Raw genomic sequence first — 18,968 nt, 5'->3', positions numbered from 1 at the left:
TGTGAAAATCAGCGAGGGCTCTTGCAGGTAGAACTCAGGGCACTGTGGTGTCCCTACAAGACTCCCCTGGAGTTTTTAACTCTCATACTTGCCCATGTCGAGGCTCCAGTGATTCATCCTTTACAGATTAGGTTTTCCTCCCCTGGTACTGGTTTCTGAGTATTCTGCTCCTGGGCTTCTGGTCTCCAAGTTGTGATTGTCTGTACCTGTCATCTCTTCAGTTTGGGGCAGCATCTTGCCCTATGGCCTCAGCTCTGTGATGGGACTAAGAAGAGTTGTTGGTTTTCAATTTGTTCAGCTTTTTTCTTGTTTGTGTTAGTGGCAGAGAGACTTCCAAGCTCCTTACATGTCCAACTGGAAATAAGAAGTGACGATAAATATTGTATTTAAAAATGAAATGCTTGGCATATATCTAACAAAACAGGTACACGTCTATATAGGGAAAACTACAAAATGCTGACAAAAAAATCAAAAAAGGCCTAAACAAATAGGCCTGAAAGACTCAATCAAGATGTTAATTCTTACCAAAGTGATGTATAGATTGAAAGTGACTCCAATCAAAGTAGCAGCAGGATTTTATTGTAGATGTAAATGAGCCGATTGAAAAAGTTCATGGAAAGGTAAAGAGGCTTGAATAGTTAAAACAACTTTGTAAAACAGAGTAGTCATGGGAGAATCATACTCCCCAATTTTAGGATTTACTATAAGCCTATAATAATCAAGATAGTATGGAATTGGCTAAGGGATACAGCTATAAATTAGTGGAATAGAATAGATAGTTTGTAAATGGACCCACACAATGAAGGCCAATGGAGCTTTCAGAAAGGATTAAAGATAATTCATTTCAAAAATGTTAGCCTTTTCAATAACTGATATTGGAGCAATTGAACATCCATATGTTAAAAACAAAAAGAAACCATTACCCAAACCTCATACTTTATACAAAAATTAGCTCAAAGTGGATTATAGATCCAAATGTTCCATGAAAAACTATAAAACTTTTAAAGAAAACATAAAAGAAAATATTAATGGCCTGAAGTTAAGCAGAGAGGTTTTAAACATGACACCAAAAACATAATTCATGAAAAAAAATGATATATTGGACTTTCTCAAAATTAAAACTTTTGCTCTGAGAAGGACACTGACCAGAGAATAAAAAGTCAAACTACAGATTGGAAAACATATTTCCACATCATATATCCAACAAACGTCTTTTATGAAGAATATAGAGTCCTAAAAATCTCAAAAACTAGAAAACACATGTCAAAAGACAAAATTATACCAAATTTAGTTTAAAGATCTAACTGGACTGATTATATATATATATATATATATATATACATATAGACAGAGTCTCACTTTGTTGCCTGAGCTGGAGTACAGTGGCACAATCACAGCTCAGTGAATCCTCACACTTCTGGGCTCAAGCAATCCTCCCACCTCAGCCTCTGGAGTATCTAACTCGTTTTTATTTGCAATTCTGGAATGCGGCAATGTCTCATTTTATAAAATAGAATGGGTGTTCCCATAAGCTAAGCAGAGGAGGTTGGCTTTATAGACAGAAAAGGACTAAGGAAAGCAGACTCAGAGAACAAAAGGTAGATTGGTCATTTCAATGTCACTTTCCTTATAGAGTTCAAAGAAAAGAAACTTTCTTATCATGCCTGCTAAGGAAAATTGGGTCCCTTCTAAATTGGTTACTGTAAATTTCAATCTGTTCTTTTTTTTTCCTTTCCTTTTTCTTTTCTTTTCTTTTTTTTTTTTTTTAACCAAACAGGCTCATTTTAAACTGGTAGCTTTGATTACCTAGCAGTTGGCAAGAATCACTCCATTCTAATTTGGTCTGGTCTGCTGAGGCCTAGGAGAGGAGCTTAGTCTAAAACAATGACCTCCCTCCCATGAATTCATTTAATACATACAGCCAAATTCTTTAAATGGGAAAAAGATATCAATAGGCACTTTACCAAAGTGGACATACTCATTAACAAATGAGCACATGAAAAATTGTTTTACATCTATTAGAGAAATGCATATAAACCATGTTGAGATATCATGACACATATTTGAAAATGACCAGAATTTTTTAAAAGCAACTGATACTACTAGGTGCTAGCAAGGATGAAGAACAACTTGCAACCCCATACCTTGAGAGTGAGAATTCTGAAATGATTTGACCACTATGGAAAATGATTTGGCAATTTATTGTAAACACACACTTACCGCGTGACTCAGCAGTCCCCCTGCTGGGACAAATGAAAACTATATTCACACAAAAGCCTATACGTGAATGTTTATAGCAGCTCTGTTCATATTTGCCAAAACCTGGAAATTATCTAAATGTCTTTCCATGGGTGAATGGAGAATGAAATTTCGGTGCATCCATAGCATGGAATACTACTCAGCATTAAAAATATATGAACTATTGATATGTACAACAACTTACATCAAACTCAGAGGTGTTTTGCTGTGTGGAAGGAGCCAGTCTCAACAAGTTACATATTCTATTATTCTATTTATGTGACATTCTTGAAAAGAGAAAACTGAAATGATGAAGAACAGATGAGTGGTTGCCTGGGTTAGATGTGGGGAGTGGGCATGACTCTAAAGGACTAGAATATGTAGGGTTTATTTCCTGGGGCTGGTGATGGTACTGTTTGTATCATGATTATGTGGTGCTTCCATGAATCTATACATGGGCTAAAATCCATAAAACTGTACACTATTGACCCAAATAAGCAACTGAGGCAAAAATCTCAATCAATGGAGATTTATTAAGCCAAAGTTGAGGATACACCTGGGAAAAACAAGAATCACAGACAGACCTCTGGCTGTTTTTCTGAAGGGGAATTTGGAAGTTTCAGCATTTTAAAGGCATACAGAGAGAAGGAAAAGAAAAAAGCAGGTGGGGGCGGGGCACAAAATGGTTACATTCTTGTGAGGCCCAGGAAATCTATGTTTTACCTAAGGTAAGGGGAATGTTAGAAGAGAAAAAGGGGAGTGAAGGAAGCACTGAGACAGGAGTTAGATACCTTAAGGCTGTTAGGGCAGGGGTCAGAAGGAGAAGGGCAGCAGGATAAGAAAGTCACAAGAATGTGAACATGCTTAGCTAAGATAAATGTAACCAACAGGGACCCTTTAGTTATTTTACTTTAGCCACAACATCTTTATCTAAGGTATAAGGGGGAATTCCTTTAACTGGGGCATGCTCACAGTTGAGATGACAATGCCCCTAAATGAACTGTCCTACTTAACATAGTAAAAATCACACCCCCCAGAACCATGACAGTTTACAAATGCCATGGCAACTCCAGGAAGTTACACTACAAGGTCAAGAAGGGGGAGAATTCCCAGTTCTAGGAACTCTCCACCCCTTTCCCACAAAAGCCGTGAATATTCTGCCCCTAGTTTAGCATAAGATTAAGATTTAATATAAAAGAACAGACCCTAACCCTTGGGTGACACTGTTCCTTATTGCAGTCCATTCTCTACCATCATTGAGAATATACAAAGTGTACCATACTTTCTATACTCTGCCTTGAATAAATGTCTTTGCTTCATGGTGTGACCCTGCCTTTGAATTTTTTCTGGCACAGATGTCAAGAACCCTCTCAGCCATCTACAGGTGGTGGTCTGGCTGTATATTAGCACTACTTATATAGATGTCCCTGGGTAGGTGGAAGAACCTCTGGTCCTGTCTTATCTCCTGTTCTGTACCTATAGAGATAACCTTGTAATTTGTTAATAGTGTGGAATCAAACAGACTTTAGTTTAAGGAGCTACATATACCCTACTGACCTAAAGTTACATTTTTCACATCCTTGCTTATGGGAGGCCAGCAAGGAATTTCCTTAATGAATGATCTGTGGATCCAGTTCTTTACAGGCAACTAAAGCCTTTATCGTCCCTTTTCATACGGAGTTAGAGGGGAGTTGAACTGATATTTTGTTTATGTTATACAACACCAAAGAAAAAAAAATTGCTGTTTGATAATTAAAAACAAACAATAAAGCTGGAGTGACTATAATATATAAACTTTTTTTGACTTTATAAGAAGGAAAATTACCATGCATAAATAAGAATATTATGCAATAATAAAAGAGCCAAATAGCCAAGATGGCATAACCACCTTACCTGTTTATTCACCTGAAAGCAGACATTCAGAATGCATGAAATCCCATCTAATTAGAACTGAAAAGAAATATAGTTGAATCTCATATTTGGAGATGGCAACAGTCCTCTCTGAGTCAATGATAGAGGACTTAGACAGAAGTTCTGCATGGTTATAGAAGGCCCTGAAGAGCACAATGATCCAAGATGAGGTGACTGGCCTTTACTGAACACTCCACAAAACAGCAGCAGAATATACAAGATGTTCTCAAGGGTACATGGAATGTTTACCAAAATAGACTATAAAGTGACCCATAACAAATTTAAAATAATTAAAATTATACAAAGTATCTTCTTAGATCTATAATGGAATAAAACTAACATATAACAAAGGAGATATCTGTAAAAGCCCCAAATATTTTTAAAACAAAAAACACAGCTTTAGTACTCCATCTTTTAAAAAGTTTTGAGGAAAATTAGAAAAGACTTTCCAATGAATACAAATAGAACTATGGTGTATTAAAATTCACGGGATTCGGTTAGGTAGTACTTAGAGCAAATTTTACATCATTAAATGCTTATATCAGAGAGCAAAAAAAGGACTCAAATCAAAAATCTAAACCTGGATCCTAAATAATAAAAAAAAAAAATAATTAAACCTAAGGCAAGTGATGAAATTGAAATTTCAGAAATTTCACAAAAAAAGTGATACTGATAGAACCAAAAGCTAGTTCTTCCGGTCCGAAGCCAATCTGAGACACTAGAGAAAATACTGTCCTTGAGTAGCAATGGCGTTGAAGCCAGCTAGAAGGAGGAGAAAATATGTGCAAGCTGTAATTTGGGATGGCAGCCACACTCTTCATTTCTTAGAGCACTTTCTGACAAGATCAGACTTGCCTTGAAATTCTCTGAAGTTTTAAGTGCCTACTGTGTGGCAGATGCTGGCAAATCCATCTGATGTGAAGGCGATCATGCAAATGTCAGCAGGGAGGGTTCACCTTCTTCACTCGCTCGCACTGTTCTGCACTTCCCTTTGCAATATCGTCTATAATGTCAAGAGACTGAGGATTTTCTCCTTCCATTGGATGCAGGGGCAAGATCCTACCTGGGAGTCTCCAAACATGCCTGAACACCTGTACAGGTGCCATCAGGAGTGCTGAAAACCAGTCTTTTCCGGCGGGGCAGGTGCCAGACAGGAGGCAGTGGAGAGCTGGCTAATTATTTTCACTTCTCAAATTCCAGCCAGCATGTCCACCAAGGATCCATTTTTCACCTCCTGGGAGGATTCCAGGGCTCTTGAGAATTCAGCTTCAGTAGATGGTTGCTCCTCATCTACCACTTACGAGGGGGTTTAAGTGCTGACCACCTAAAGCGGCTGCTCATTCATGTGTTCCTGTGTTCAGTTCCCGGTTTCAGATGAGAAACTTGTTATGATGCTACTGCAATTATCCCGGTGGCTTCAGAAGCCCTCTGCCTACCCTCAGGTTACAGCCCCAGGACCAGTAGATTAGGGGCCAAATCAGTCTGTCCTCGCAGCCCAGTGGGAAAACAAAGGATGTGCTGAGGACTCCCAGGGAGCAATGAGCAGGTGTCCAAAAATCACAGTCCTGAGGGAACTCCTGTGTCAAAGGGGCTGTGGCTATCAGAGGGGATGGGAAGGAGTAGAGCTATGGGAGAGCCAGGGGGCTTCTGCAGGGGCTAGGGAAGCTCTGTGTCACGGGGAGGGCAGTGATTCTGCACAGCCTCCAGAGGAGGCAGTGGGGAGGAGCTGGCAGCAGCCCCGGTTCCAGAGTCAGGAGAAAGGGCACATGGGAGCGACCAGGGGAAGGGCACTGTGATGAGGGAAAGTGCTGGGGTGGGGCAGCAATGCTGGGACTGTCCTGGGCCCATGTGTACAGGAAGGAGAGGAAGGATAGGAATGCAGGAGGATCAACTGTGACAGAGCAGGGGCTTGACACAAAGCACGTTGCAGAGTCGCTCTCCAGGAAGCAACCAGAGGCAAGGCACGAGGGTGTGTGGTCCTCATTGCCACCTTCTGTAGGCCTGCCTTGGCACGTTGGCCTCAAGGGCCTTCTTCCTGAGCCCCTCCTGAGAGCTGGGATGCAGTGTTGTGAGGAGAAATGGAGTGGAGCCAGGAGGTCGGCCTCCGGCTGGGAGGAGTGGGAACACTGTGGGCTCCGGAGGACTCAGGCCAGGCATCTAGTCCCAGCCCTGTCCCTTACTAGCCCTGGGATCCTGAAACATGACCAAGCCCTGTGAACATGGGATCCTTCACGTGTGACACGGTTTCATAAGCCCTGTCCGGCAGGACTGTTGCCATGTGCACAGTGTATGTAAAGTGCCTGGCCCAGTGCCTGGCGTGTGCTGGATCTGTAATCATTGGCAGATCCCTGTTACTTCTGGCATTCTTTGATCCCAGACCCTACCATGCTGGGATGTTGTTGTTGTTTTTGTTCTCCAAGATATGACTCAGAATACGCAGCTCCACGGGACATGGAATTGTTAATTGGCCCAAAAGGAAGTTTCATAAATAAAACTCAGTGAGTATTCCCTCCTAGAGGATATACATTAAAATTTGGGTGTGCCGGGACTCCTCCCCAATTGGATGCAGCCCAAAGCTCCTGGAATTTGAGTCAAGGACCAACTAACCCCTCCCTCCCATCTGCTTTTCCAGCCAAACTGCTATTTTCATCCATTTCATCACAACTCAAAATCTAGGCCTTTGCTTACAATTGGCCAAATTACACTGGAGATATAACCTAATTAAAATGTCATTATAATACGGTCAGCTCTGGTTCACCTAGCCAGGCAGATGAGTACCTGGCCAGTGCCCTTCCCAGCCCCACTTCATGGGAGACTCACCCTTCTCTCTCAGGAAATCCCTGCAGAGGATGATTATCGATCCCCTGGCTCTGGCACTGTGCTCAGCCGCAGAGGGACAAGAGCACAGGACACCTTCCACACCTGCCCCAGCTGGAGATTGCTCTCTGCTTTGCTCAGCATCCAGAAGGAACTGCTCAGGGCAGTTCTCCCTTCCAGGCTTTGCTCTCAGCCCTAAGTCACGCGTCACATGGTCTGACAGTCTGGCCCTGCCACCACCCAGCTTCATTCCAACCCACTCCCACAGAAGGAACTGCAGTTTCCCCAAGCCCCAAAGCGCCCTGGCTCAGGGCACTCACACCCCACTGCTCTCAGCAGGAGCACCACCCTTCACCCCTTCCGTCACTTGTTCTTTAGGGCTTAGAGGACATCTCACCATCTTAATTATATGACTGCAGCTCCCAGACTCTCTAATTCTATGGGCAGGGGTGGGTCTGGCTTACCCTAGTGTCTCCGTTATCCCAGGCCCTCTCAAAGAGCAGATGCTCAACGAATATCTGGGGAACAAATGTGCCAGTGAGCAGCGGCTCTTATTTATTTATCTATTTTTTAAAAAAAAAACTTCAGAATATTATATATTGAAATTAAAACTTCCCCTACATTCTCAAATAATCCCAGGTAATTCACATACAAAAATATATTTTAATTTTATAGAAAAACACATGAAAAGGAATAAGATGCCAAGAAATAACTCTTTAAATTTTATTTCTCTATTTCACAACTCCATATATTTAAATGCAATGTTCTTTCACATTTCCAAGAAAGTTCCCATGAGAATTAAAATCCAATTACACCCTGTTACAAGCAACAAAATTAAATGGAAGGTCTCCTTAGTTGTTCTACAAAATAGCAAACTCTTACTTTTGATTAGCAAAATTACATGTGTGGTCAGTACCATTCACCAACCTAGATGCTGAAGCTAATTAAATCTTCTATGAAACAGAACAAAATTTGTAAAATTCCAAAAGGAAAACAAAGATCAATTTCTAAGTCACCCAAATATAACAGCAGCACAAAAAAGTTACGCACTGGTGGTTTCCCCAAGCTACTTGGGCCCTCCATTACCTTAAAGCACTAACTGATCTCTTCAAACACGGAGTAAAGAACAACTCATTTCTCATGGGGCAGGAGGAGCTGCTGGAAGGGGACCTAGATGTGCACTGCCCCTGTCCCCCCATCGGCCCTGCCTGCAACTCCTGCTCACGCCCCCTCTTCCTCATCTCTCAAAGCTTCTTCATACAGGAGTGGGAAGGATCTGGGATCACACCCATTGATCTTGGTCACATACTCCAGGACTTTAATCTTACTGGTTTCAGCACGGGCCCTTGGGCCCCAGAAGAACTCATAACATGCAGGATCACTGTTGGGCACCTGCCGGTACTCCAGATACCCTTCCTGCACCCAATCCTGGGTGATGAGCTTCCGGGGTTCCCCATACATTACATGCTCCATCCCAGCATGCACCCCCATGATACCCAGCCCTTCCCAGATGGCCTCCTCCGGGGCACAATCTCCCTCCAAGAAGATCAAGCCCAGGATGATTATCAGGAGGCCAACCCTGGGAAAGCACTGGTCATCATTCAGCTCCTCATAGTAGGTGAGGCCCACGGAGGTGACGAGGATATAGGACTGGCCGACGGGTTCAACTTCCTTCACGTCGACTCCAAAGACCAGCTCCATGCAGCTGGAGGCTTCTCTGAAGATCTCAGCGAAGTGATCTTGGTAATCTTTGATGACTACATCCAGCATTTCTTCCTTGGTGATCAGCTCCTTCATTCGATACTTGAGGAGCAGGAAATGAATCATATCAGATATCTTCTCTTCTAGTGCCTCTCCTGGAATGGACACCGGGTCTGCCGGGTCCTGGGAGGTGCTTGGCCCCTCCTCTTCTTGGTTGCTGGTGCCTTCATTGGAGTGGTGCCCTGGATTGGAAGCCAGGCCAGTGGGGGAGGAGGAGGCTCCCTGAGGATTCTGGGGAGGACTCGGTGTTGCATCAGCTGGCACCTCCTCCAGGGTGCCTGGGATGACAGCAGAGGAAGAGGCAGCCGCCCCCTCCTCCTGAGCCCTGGAAGCCTGCGCACCCACCAGGCCTTGCGCCTCTATTTGGGCCTGAAGAGCTTCCCGAACCCTGCGGCGCAGACTCCTGTGATGGTGGCCGTGGCGGCGAGGCATGATGGCTCTGGTTGGGAAGAAAGCAGGAATATGGGCAGGAGATGGGCAGTGAGGCCCCACAGGGCTGGGGAGAGAGGGGCCCTGTAAGTGGCATCAGTGAGAACCAGACCCTGGGGGCTCTGACCAAGACCAACCTATAGGCTTTCTCCTTGGGGGATGATCTGGGGCCTCCCAGGACTCCTCTCCTCCTGGTGGGCCTGTCGTCCCCCTAACACCTGAAGGAGGACGCAGCAGGCCGGCAGAGTGCAAGGCTCTAGGGCTGACAGAGGGTGGGTGGGGCCGGGCACTGTGGAGTTCCCTCTGTCATCAGGTGGATGGTCTCTACTGTGCTCACTCAGGGCCCTCACCTTTTGCCTGGAGGGCCCTAGTCCAGACCCCTCTGCTGCCCTGAGACTCTCTCAGAATAAGAGCTCACATTCCTGATACAGAGCAGAAGGCAGTGTGTGGGGCCCACATCTGGCCACATCTGCCTGGGGCTTCCCAGAGAGGACAGTAAGATTCCGTGGGGTCCAGGTGTCCTGCGGGGAGGAGCTTGCTCGGTCCTCACCTTGATGCCTGGCAAGGCCTGGCAGGGAGCGTCGACCTGAGGCCACCTCCTTACACCAAGGCCCTGTCCCCACCACACACCGGAAGAGGGAGTGAGGGGAGGCCACCCACCCACTGTCCCCTGTGTCTTTCCCAGGCTGACAGGTGGGGCAGGGCAGGGCTGGGTCTTGTGTGTTGGGTGAGTAGGGTCCCCTCCGTCCTGACCCTGACTCCTGGCAGGGCCTTGGATCCTGCCTCTGCTGAACTGAGGGCAGCCCCCTCAGACGATGGCCTTCACCTCCCTGAGACCAGTGATAAAGATATGAGAGAGGGGACCTCAGCCTGAGAACCCCACACAGGTTTTCGGGGCTCTCAACAGAGTAGGCACAGATTTCTGTGGGGTCCCGTCTCTGTTCTGGGGGGGTACCTTCAGTCTTCACCAGGGTGCACACCTCGGGCCTGGCAGGTCCTGGGACTCCTCCGTCTGCTGGCTGGCCTCACGCCTCGGACTAAGGTGCTCACCTCCCTGAGACCAGTGATAAAGATATGAGAGAGGGGACCTCAGCCTGACAACCCCACACAGGTTTTCGGGGCTCTCAACAGAGTAGGCACAGATTTCTGTGGGGTCCCGTCTCTGTGCTGGGGGGGTACCTTCAGTCTTCACCAGGGTGCACACCTCGGGCCTGGCAGGTCCTGGGACTCCTCCGTCTGCTGGCTGGCCTCACGCCTCGGACTAAGGTGCTCACCTCCCTGAGACCGCCCACCCCCAACCTCGTGGTAGAGAAGAACAACGCCCCATTCCGCCCCTGTACGGGGCCTCCCTGCACAGAAAACAGGGAAGCCAGGCTCTGTGGGGGAAGGGGGGCCTTCTCGGGGGTGTGGGGGTAACTCGTGCCTTTAATCCTCACCAATGTTCTTCCCGTGATTCCTGGCAGACCCTAGAATCCTCCCTCTGTTGACGTCACTGCTCCCCTCGGACCAAGGCCCTCCCCTCCGTGCGACCCCGAAGAAAGAAGCAAACACCCACCGCAGCTGGCCGCCCTGCCCGGGGCCGAGGTCCCCCTCTCTGCTGGAGTGTAAGGTACACTCCGTCCTCCCTCTGTGTCTTCCCCGTGACCCCGGCAGAGCCTGGGCCCCCACCGCCTGTTGACCTGCGTTCTCACCCCTCAGATTCCCGAGGCTGAATTCGGGAGGCATCTCGTGGTGAAATGTGTTCTGGGGCCTCCCAGGGTCACAGCAGGGGCAGGGGTGATTCTATGGGGCCCTCAATCCTCCGTCAGCGTCTCACCTCACTCCTCACAGAGCCTGGGCCCTCTCCCCTCCGCCGAGGTGAAGTCCGGACCTCACGCCAACGGCCTCGCCTGTGTCAGCCCCCCAGGCGGAAGTCGGGGGACGTCACATCCGGCCCCCCACCCGCGCTCCCCCCCCCCCCCCCCGCTGACAGCAGCGCTGGAAGGCGATTGGTGGTGGGAGGCCTCAGTCTCCCTCAGGGTCCCGCCCCTGATGCCTGGCAGAGCCGGGGGTCCGCCCTCTCTGGGCCTGAGGGGGCCTCGGGTCCCAGCAAGCTCTGACGTATTTCTTTATAATTCCAGTTCATCTGCTCATGACTGTTATAAACCTGCGACTGCTGGTAGTGTCTGCTTGCAAAAATACGTATGTTATGATTGTGTACTTTTTTATTCCTTTTCAAAAAATGAAATTTTATTTTGTTATTTCAATAGATTTAGAGGGTAATTTTTTTTTTTTTTTTTTTGCTGTATGGGTGAATCGTATTGTGGTGAAGTCAGGGATTTTAGTGGACCCGTCACCTGAAGTGTATAAATTGTACCCAATTGGTAACTGGTACCCAATTGGTAATTCACCCTTCTCCCCTTTTGAGTCTCCAAAGTCTATTATACCACTCTGCATGACCACGTATACCCATTGCTTAGCTCCCACTTCTAAATGAGTACGTGTGTTATTTGTTTTTGCACTGCTGAGATACATCACTTAGGACAATGGGTTCCAGTTCCATTCTAGTTGCTGTGCCGCAAAAGACATTATTTCATTCTTTTTTATGGCTAAGTGGTATTCTTTGGTGTGTGTGTATCTCACATTGTCTTTATCCATGCCTCAGTTGATGGGCACTTAGGTTGATTCCATTGATCCCATACCTTTACATTTCTGAATTCTGCTCTGATAAACACATGCATGGATGTGTATTTTTGATAAAATGACTTATTTGCCTTTGGGTACATACACAATAGTGAGATTGTTGGAGCGAATAATGGTAGGTCAACTATTCGTTCATTGAGGAATCTCCCTATTGTTTACCATAGAGTTTGTACTAATTTACATTTCCACCAAGAGTGTATAAGCATTCCCTTTTCACCACATCCATGCCAACATCTGCTGTGTTTTTTTTTTTTTTTTTACTTTTTAATAATGGCCATTCTGACAGGGTAAAGTGGTATCTCATTGTGGTTTTAATTTGCATTTCCCTGATGATTAGTGATATTGAGTATTTTTTCACCTTTCTTGGCCACTCGTTTCTCTTCTTTTGAAGAATGTTTTTCATGTCTTTTGCCCACTTTTTAACAGGGATATTTGTTTTTTTCTTGCTGATTTATTTGAGTTCCTTGTCAATTCTGGATATTAGTCTTCTGTCATATACAAACTTTGCAACTATTTTTTCACTTTCTGTAGGTTGTCTATTTACTATATTGTTATTTCTTTGCTGTGCAGAAGCTTTTTAGCTTAAGTCCCATTTATTTATTCTTGGTTTTGTGGTATTTGCTTTTGGGATCTTAGTCACAAATTCTTTGCCTAGGCCCTTGTCCAGAAGAGTTATTTCTAAGTTTTCTTCTAGAATTTTTATGGTGTCAGGTCTTACATTTAAGTTTTTAATCCATCTTGATTTAATCTGTGTGTATGGTGAGAGATAGGAATCCAGTTTCATTCTTCTGGATGTGGCGGATTGCCTGTGGCAATTTTCCCAGCACCATTTATTGAATGGAGTGCCCTTTCCCCAGTTTGTTTGTGTCTGCTTTGTCAAAGGTCAGCTGGTTTCATTTCTGGGTTCTGTATTGTGTTCTGTAGATCTATGTGTCTGTTTTATACCAGTACCATGCTGTTTTTTAATTTCATTTTTAATTTTTTTTTGGAACATCCAACCTGGCTGGTAGCATAACATGCTGTTTTGATTACTATGGTGTTGTAGTATAATTTGAAGGTGAGTGTTGCTATGCCTCAAGATTTTTTTTTTTTTTTTTTGCATAAGAGTTCTTTGGCTGTTTGGGCTCTTTCTGGATTCCATATGAAATTTATGATTGTTTTCCTAATTTGGTGTAAAATGGTATTGGTATTTTGATGGGAATTATATTGAATCTATAAATCACTTTGAGCAGAACTGACATTTTAAAAATATTGATTCTTCCAATGCACGAGCCTGGCATGTTTCTCTGTATTTTTGTGTCATCCGTGATTTTTTTCAGCAGTGCTTTGTAGGGCTCTCCTTCCTTAAGTATGTTCCTGGGTATTTATTTTCTTTGGAGCTATTCTAAGTGATAACAAGGTCTTGATTTGATCCTGAGCTTAGCTGTTATTACTGTATAGGAATACTACTCATTTTTGTACATTAATTTTGTAACCTTAGACTTTACTGAATCTATCAATTCTAGGAGTATTTTAGAGGACCCTTTAGGGTTTTCCAGATAAAAGATCATATAGCAGCAAACAGGAAGAATTTGGCCTCCCGTTTTCCGACTTGGATGCCTTTTATTTCTTTCCCTTTCCTGATTTCTCTGGGTAGGACTTGCAGAACTATGTTGAATAGAAGTAGTGACAATGGGCATCCATGTCTTCTCCCTTTTCTTAGGGGCAATGTTTTCAACTTTACCCCATTCACAATGATGTTGGTTGTGGGGTTGTCATATATGGCTTTTTATCATTTTTAGGTATAGTCCTTCTAGTCCTTGTTTCTTAAGGTCTTTTATCATGAAGTGGTGCTGGATTTTATCAAATGCTTTTTCTGCATCTATTGAGATGATCATGAGGATTTTGTTTTTAATTCTGTTTATGTGGTAAGTCACATTTTTTGATTTCAGTATATTGAACCATCCTTGGGATGACCTGATCATGGTGAATTATTGTTATTATTTTTGATGTGCTGTTGGTCTCTGTTTGCCAGTATTTTCTTGATGATTTTTGCATCTATGTTCATGAAGGACATTGGTCTGTAGTTTTCTTTTTTGTTGTGTCCTTTCCTGGTTTTGGTATCAGTGTGATACTAACTTTGTAGAATGAGTTAGGGAGCATTCCCTCCTTATCTACATTATGGAACACTTCCTGTAGGATTGGTACCAGCTCATCTTTTTAGGTCTGGTGGAATTGAGCTATGAATACATCTGACCCTGGGCTTTTTGTTGTTGTTTTGGGGAGATTTTTTTATTATTGATCCAATCTTTCCACTCATTATTGGTCTGTTCAGGATTTTTATTTCTTCCTCATTAAAGCTTATGACATTGTATGTTTCTAAAATCTTACTCATTTTTGTGAGGTTTTCTAGTTTTTGTGTATATAGTTGTTTGGAGTAGTCGCAGATGATCTCTTGTATTTCTGTGCTATCAGTTGTGATGTCTCTTTTGTCATTTCTGATTGATCATATTTCAGTCCTCTCTATTCTCTTCTTAGTTATTCTAGCCAGTGGTCTGTCAATTTGCTTTATCTTTTTAAAGAACCAACTTTTCGTTACATTGATCTTTGGTATTGGTTTTTTTGTTTCAATTTTATTTAGTTCTGCTCTAATCTTTCTTATTCCTTACCTTGTCCTACCTTTGAGTTTATTTTTTGAGTTCCGTGTGGTGTGACATGAAGTTCTTAATTTGTGATCTTTCTGGTTTTTATTTTATTTTATTTTTTTGATGTAGCCAGTTAGTGTTATGAACTTACCTCTTAGCACTGCTTTTTCTGTATCCCAGAGATTTTGGCAGCTCATGTTGCCATTGTCATTCAATTCTGTTTTTAAATTTACACCTTGATTTCATCATCAACCCAAAGCTCATTCAGTAGGTTCTTTAATTTCCACATATTTGTGTAGTTTGGGGAGTTCTTCTTGAAATTGATTTCTGGTTTTTATTCCACTGTGGTCTGACAAGATACGTTGTATAATTTTAGTATCTTAAAAATTTGCTGAGACATTTTTTGTGGCCTAACATACATGGTCTATCTTTGAAAATGTTTCATGTACAGATGAGAGGAATATATATTCTGGAGTTTGGAGGTATAATATTCTATAAATGTCTTTTAGGTCCATTTATTCTAGAGTCCCATTTAAGTCCAGTGTTTCTTTGTTGATTATCTGCCTCGATGATTTGTCTAGGTTTGTTAGTGACATGTTGAAGTCCCCGACTATTATTAACTTGCTGTTTATTTCCTTTCTGAGGTCGAGTAGTATTGGTTTTATGAATCTAATAGCTCCAGTGTTAGGTATGTATATATTTAGGATTGTTACATATTCTTGTTGAGTTGATTCCTTTATCATTGTGTAATGACTGTCTTTGCTTTTTTTTACTGCAGTTTATTTCAAGTCTACATTGTCTAATGTTAAAATAACTGCTCCTGCTCACTTTTGGTTTCCATTTGTGTGGAATACGTTTTTCTACTCTGTTACCTTGAATCTGTGGCTAATTTATGAGTTAACTGGGTTTCTTGGAGACAGCAGATATTTGTTGTTTTTTTTTTTTTAAATCCTTCCATCAATCGGAGTCTTTTATGTGGAACATTTGGATGGTTTACATTCAATGCTAATACTGATATGTTAGATACTGTTCCAGTCATCATGTTGATTGTTACCTCGTTGGTTTGCATTCTCCCTTGTGTTACTGTTTTATAAGAGCTGTGAGTTTTTCCTTTAGAGTGTTTTTGCACAGGTGAGTATCGACTGTTCTTTTTGTTCTATAAAGCACTTTTGAACAATTCTTGTAGGAGGTTTTTTTTTTTTATTTTTTTTTTTTTGAGGCAGACTCTCACTCTGTTGCCCAGGCTAGAGTGAGTGCCGTGGCGTCAGCCTAGCTCACAGCAACCTCAAACTCCTGGGCTTAAGCGATCCTACTGCCTCAGCCTCCCCAGTAGCTGGGACTACAGACATGCACCACCATGCCCGGCTAATTTTCTCTCTATATATATTTTAGTTGGCCAGATAATTTCTTTCTATTTTTAGTAGAGACGGAGTCTCACTCTTGCTGAGGCTGGTCTCAAACTCATGACCTCGAGCGATCCACCCGCCTCGGCCTCCCAGAGTGCTAGGATTAAAGGCATGAGCAACCGCGCCCAGCCTCTTGTAGGAGGTTTTAATGGTGACAAATTTCCTAAGTGTTTGCTAGACTGGGAGAGAGTTTATTTCTCCTTCATTTATGAAACTTAGTTTTGCCAGATACAAAATTCTTAGCTGACAGTCTGCTTAAGAAGACTAAAGATGGGACCCCAATCTCTTCTGGCTTGTAAGACTTCTGCTGAGAAGTCTCAGGTTAGTCTGATGGGATTTCCTTTGTAAATTAGCTGATGCTTTCATCTTGCAGCTTTTAGGATTTTCTCTTTCATTTTGACTTTGGCCAGACTGATGTTGATGTGCCTTGGTTATGTCCTATTTGCAGGGAATCTTCCAGGAATCCACTGACCTTCTGATATCTAGATGGCTAAATCTCTAGCAAGTCCAGGGAAGTTTTCCTCCATTATTCCCTCAAATAGGTTTTACATGCTTTTTGCTTTTTCTTCTTCTCTCTCGGGGATACCTATGATTTTCATGACTGTGAGTTTTACATAATCCCATATTTCTCAGTGACTTTTTTTCATTTCTCTTGATTCTTTTTTTATTTTGGACTAACTGCGTTAAGTCAAAAGCCTTGTGTTCAAAATTTGAAAATGCTTTCTTCTGCTTTCTCTACTCTATTGTTAAGAATTTCCACTATGATGTTGGCTGTGGGTTTGTCATATATGGCTTGTATCATTTTCAGGAAGGTCCCGTTTATGCCTATTTTGTTAAGCATTCTTATCATAAAAGGGTGTTGAATTTTGTCAAATGCTTTTTCTGCATCTATTGAGAGGATCTTATGGTCTTTATTTTTGCTTCTATTTATGTGGTGAATTACATTTATAGATTTTCGTATGTTGAACCACCCCTGCATCTCTGGGATGAAGCCTACTTGATCGTGATGAATTATTTTTTTTAATAAGCACTTGGATACGATTTGCTAGGATTTTATTGAGAATTTTTGCATCTATGTTCATGAGAGAAATTGGTCTGTAGTTTTCTTTTTTTGTTGCGTCCTTTCCTGGTTTTGGTATCAATGTTGTATTGGCTTGGTAAAATGTGTTGGGGAGAATTCCATCCTTCTCGATATTGGAGAATAGTTTATGTAGGATGGGCACCGGCTCATCTTTGTATGTGTGGTAAAATTCGGGTGTGAACCCATCTGGCCCAGGGCTTTTCTTTTTGGGAAGGTTTTTTTTATTGCTGTTTCAATTTCAGTTCTTGATATTGGTCTATTCAGGAATTCTATTTCTTCCTGATTGAGCTTGGGAAGGCTGTGTGTTTCTAAAAATTTGTCCATTTCCTCCTCATTTTCCAATTTGTGTGCATAGAGATTTTTGTAAAATTCATAGATGATGTCATGTATCTCTGTGGCATCGGTCGTGATTTCTCCTTCCAAGTTCCTGATGGAAGTTATTAGAGATTTTTCTTTTCTGCTCTTGGTTAGTCTAGCCAGTGGTGTGTCTATTTTATTTATCTTTTCAAAGAACCAACTTTTTATTTTATTAATAGAGACTCCAGGAATTAATTAATGAATTCAGTAAAGTATCAGGTTACAAAATCAATACACACAAATCAGAGGCATTCATATATGCCAATAACATGCAATCGGAGAATCAAATTAAGGACTCAATACCCTTCAAAATAGCAACAAAGAAAATAAAATATCTAGGAATATATTTAACTAAAGAGGTAAAGGACCTCTATAGAGAGAACTATGAAGCTCTAAGGAAGGAAATTGCAGAACATGTAAATAGGTAGAAAACCATACCATGCTCATGGATTGGAAGAATCAACATTGTTAAAATGTCTATACTACCCAAAGTAATCTATAGATTCAATGCAATTCCTATTAAATTACCAACATCATTTTTCACAGATTTAGAAAAAATAATTATACACTTTGTATGGAATCAGAGAAGACCCCATATAACAAAAGCAATTTTAAGCAATAGAAATAAAATGGGAGGTATTAATTTGCCAGACTTCAAACTATGCTACAAGGCTGTGGTTCTTAAAACTGCCTGGTATTGGCACAAGGGCAGGGACGCAGACCAGTGGAACAGAACAGAAAATCCAAGTATAAAACCATCCTCACATAGCCATCTAATCTTTGACAAAATAGACAAAAACATACTCTGGGGACAAGAATCCCTAATCAATAAATGGTGCTGGGAGAACTGGATAGCCATGTAGAAGACTGAAACAGGACCCACAGATTTCACCTCTCACAAAAATCAAATCACGGTGGATAACAGATTTAAACCTTAAATGGGAAACGATTAGAATTCTAGAAGAAAATGTAGGAAAGACTCTTACAGACATTGGCCTAGGGAGAGAATTTATGAAGAAAACCCCTAAGGCAATCACAGCAACAAAAATAAACGAATGGGACCTGATCAAATTAAAAAGCTTCTGCACAGCCAAAGAAACAGGCAGGAAAATAAACAGACAGCCTACAGAATGGGAAAAAATTTTCGCATACTACACATCAGATAAAAGACTGATAACAAGAATCTATTTAGGAAAATCAGCAAGAAAAAATCAAACAATCCTATCAAAAAGTGGGCAAATGACATGAATAGAAATTTTGCAAAAGAAGATATAAGAATGGCTAACAAACATATGAAAAAATGCTCAGAATCCCTAGTCATCAGGGAAATGCAAATCAAAACCACAATGAGATACTACTTAACTCCGGTGAGAATGGCCTGTATCAAAAAATCCCAAAACAACACATGTTGGCGTGGATGTGGAGAGACAGGAACACTCATACACTGCTGGTGGGAATGCAAACTAGTGCAACCCCTGTGGAAAGCATTATGGAGATACCTTAAACAGATTCAAGTAGACCTACCATTCGATCCAGCAATCCCATTATTGGGCATCTACCCAGAAGAACAAAAGTCATACTATAACAAAGACACCTGTACCCGAATGTTTATAGCAGCACAATTCACAATTGCAAAGATGTGGAAACAACCCTAGTGCCCAT

The 18,968-nt window shown here is 42.4% G+C and overlaps 1 protein-coding gene across 3 annotated transcripts; it reads right to left on the bottom strand.

Moving 5' to 3' along the window:
* Positions 1–7,681: 7,681 nt before the first annotated feature.
* On the bottom strand, positions 7,682–11,012 carry LOC123628141 (melanoma-associated antigen 11-like). 3 transcript variants are annotated; one of them, XM_045537793.1, is made up of 3 exons: positions 10,336–11,012; positions 10,112–10,210; positions 7,682–9,166 (listed from the first exon to the last, which is right to left on the bottom strand). In XM_045537793.1, exon 3 carries the CDS (start codon positions 9,157–9,159, stop codon positions 8,188–8,190), a length of 972 nt encoding a protein of 323 aa, XP_045393749.1. In that variant the 5' UTR covers positions 9,160–9,166; positions 10,112–10,210; positions 10,336–11,012; the 3' UTR covers positions 7,682–8,187. The 3 variants fall into 3 exon arrangements, with proteins under 3 accessions (XP_045393749.1, XP_045393750.1, XP_045393748.1); XM_045537794.1 differs by having other exon boundaries at positions 10,112–10,206; positions 10,431–11,012; XM_045537792.1 differs by lacking the exon at positions 10,336–11,012 and having other exon boundaries at positions 10,112–10,315.
* Between the last annotated feature and the right edge of the window lie 7,956 nt (positions 11,013–18,968).

This window comes from Lemur catta, chromosome X (assembly GCF_020740605.2).
Source record: "Lemur catta isolate mLemCat1 chromosome X, mLemCat1.pri, whole genome shotgun sequence".
In the NCBI taxonomy this organism is placed as follows: Eukaryota; Metazoa; Chordata; class Mammalia; order Primates; family Lemuridae; genus Lemur; species Lemur catta.
This window is presented reverse-complemented; position numbering and strand designations above follow the sequence as displayed.

Coding starts and splice junctions, on each gene's coding strand:
- LOC123628141 (XM_045537793.1), bottom strand. CDS start 9,159: ATGCCTCGCCGCCACGGCCACCATCACAGGAGTCTGCGCCGCAGGGTT.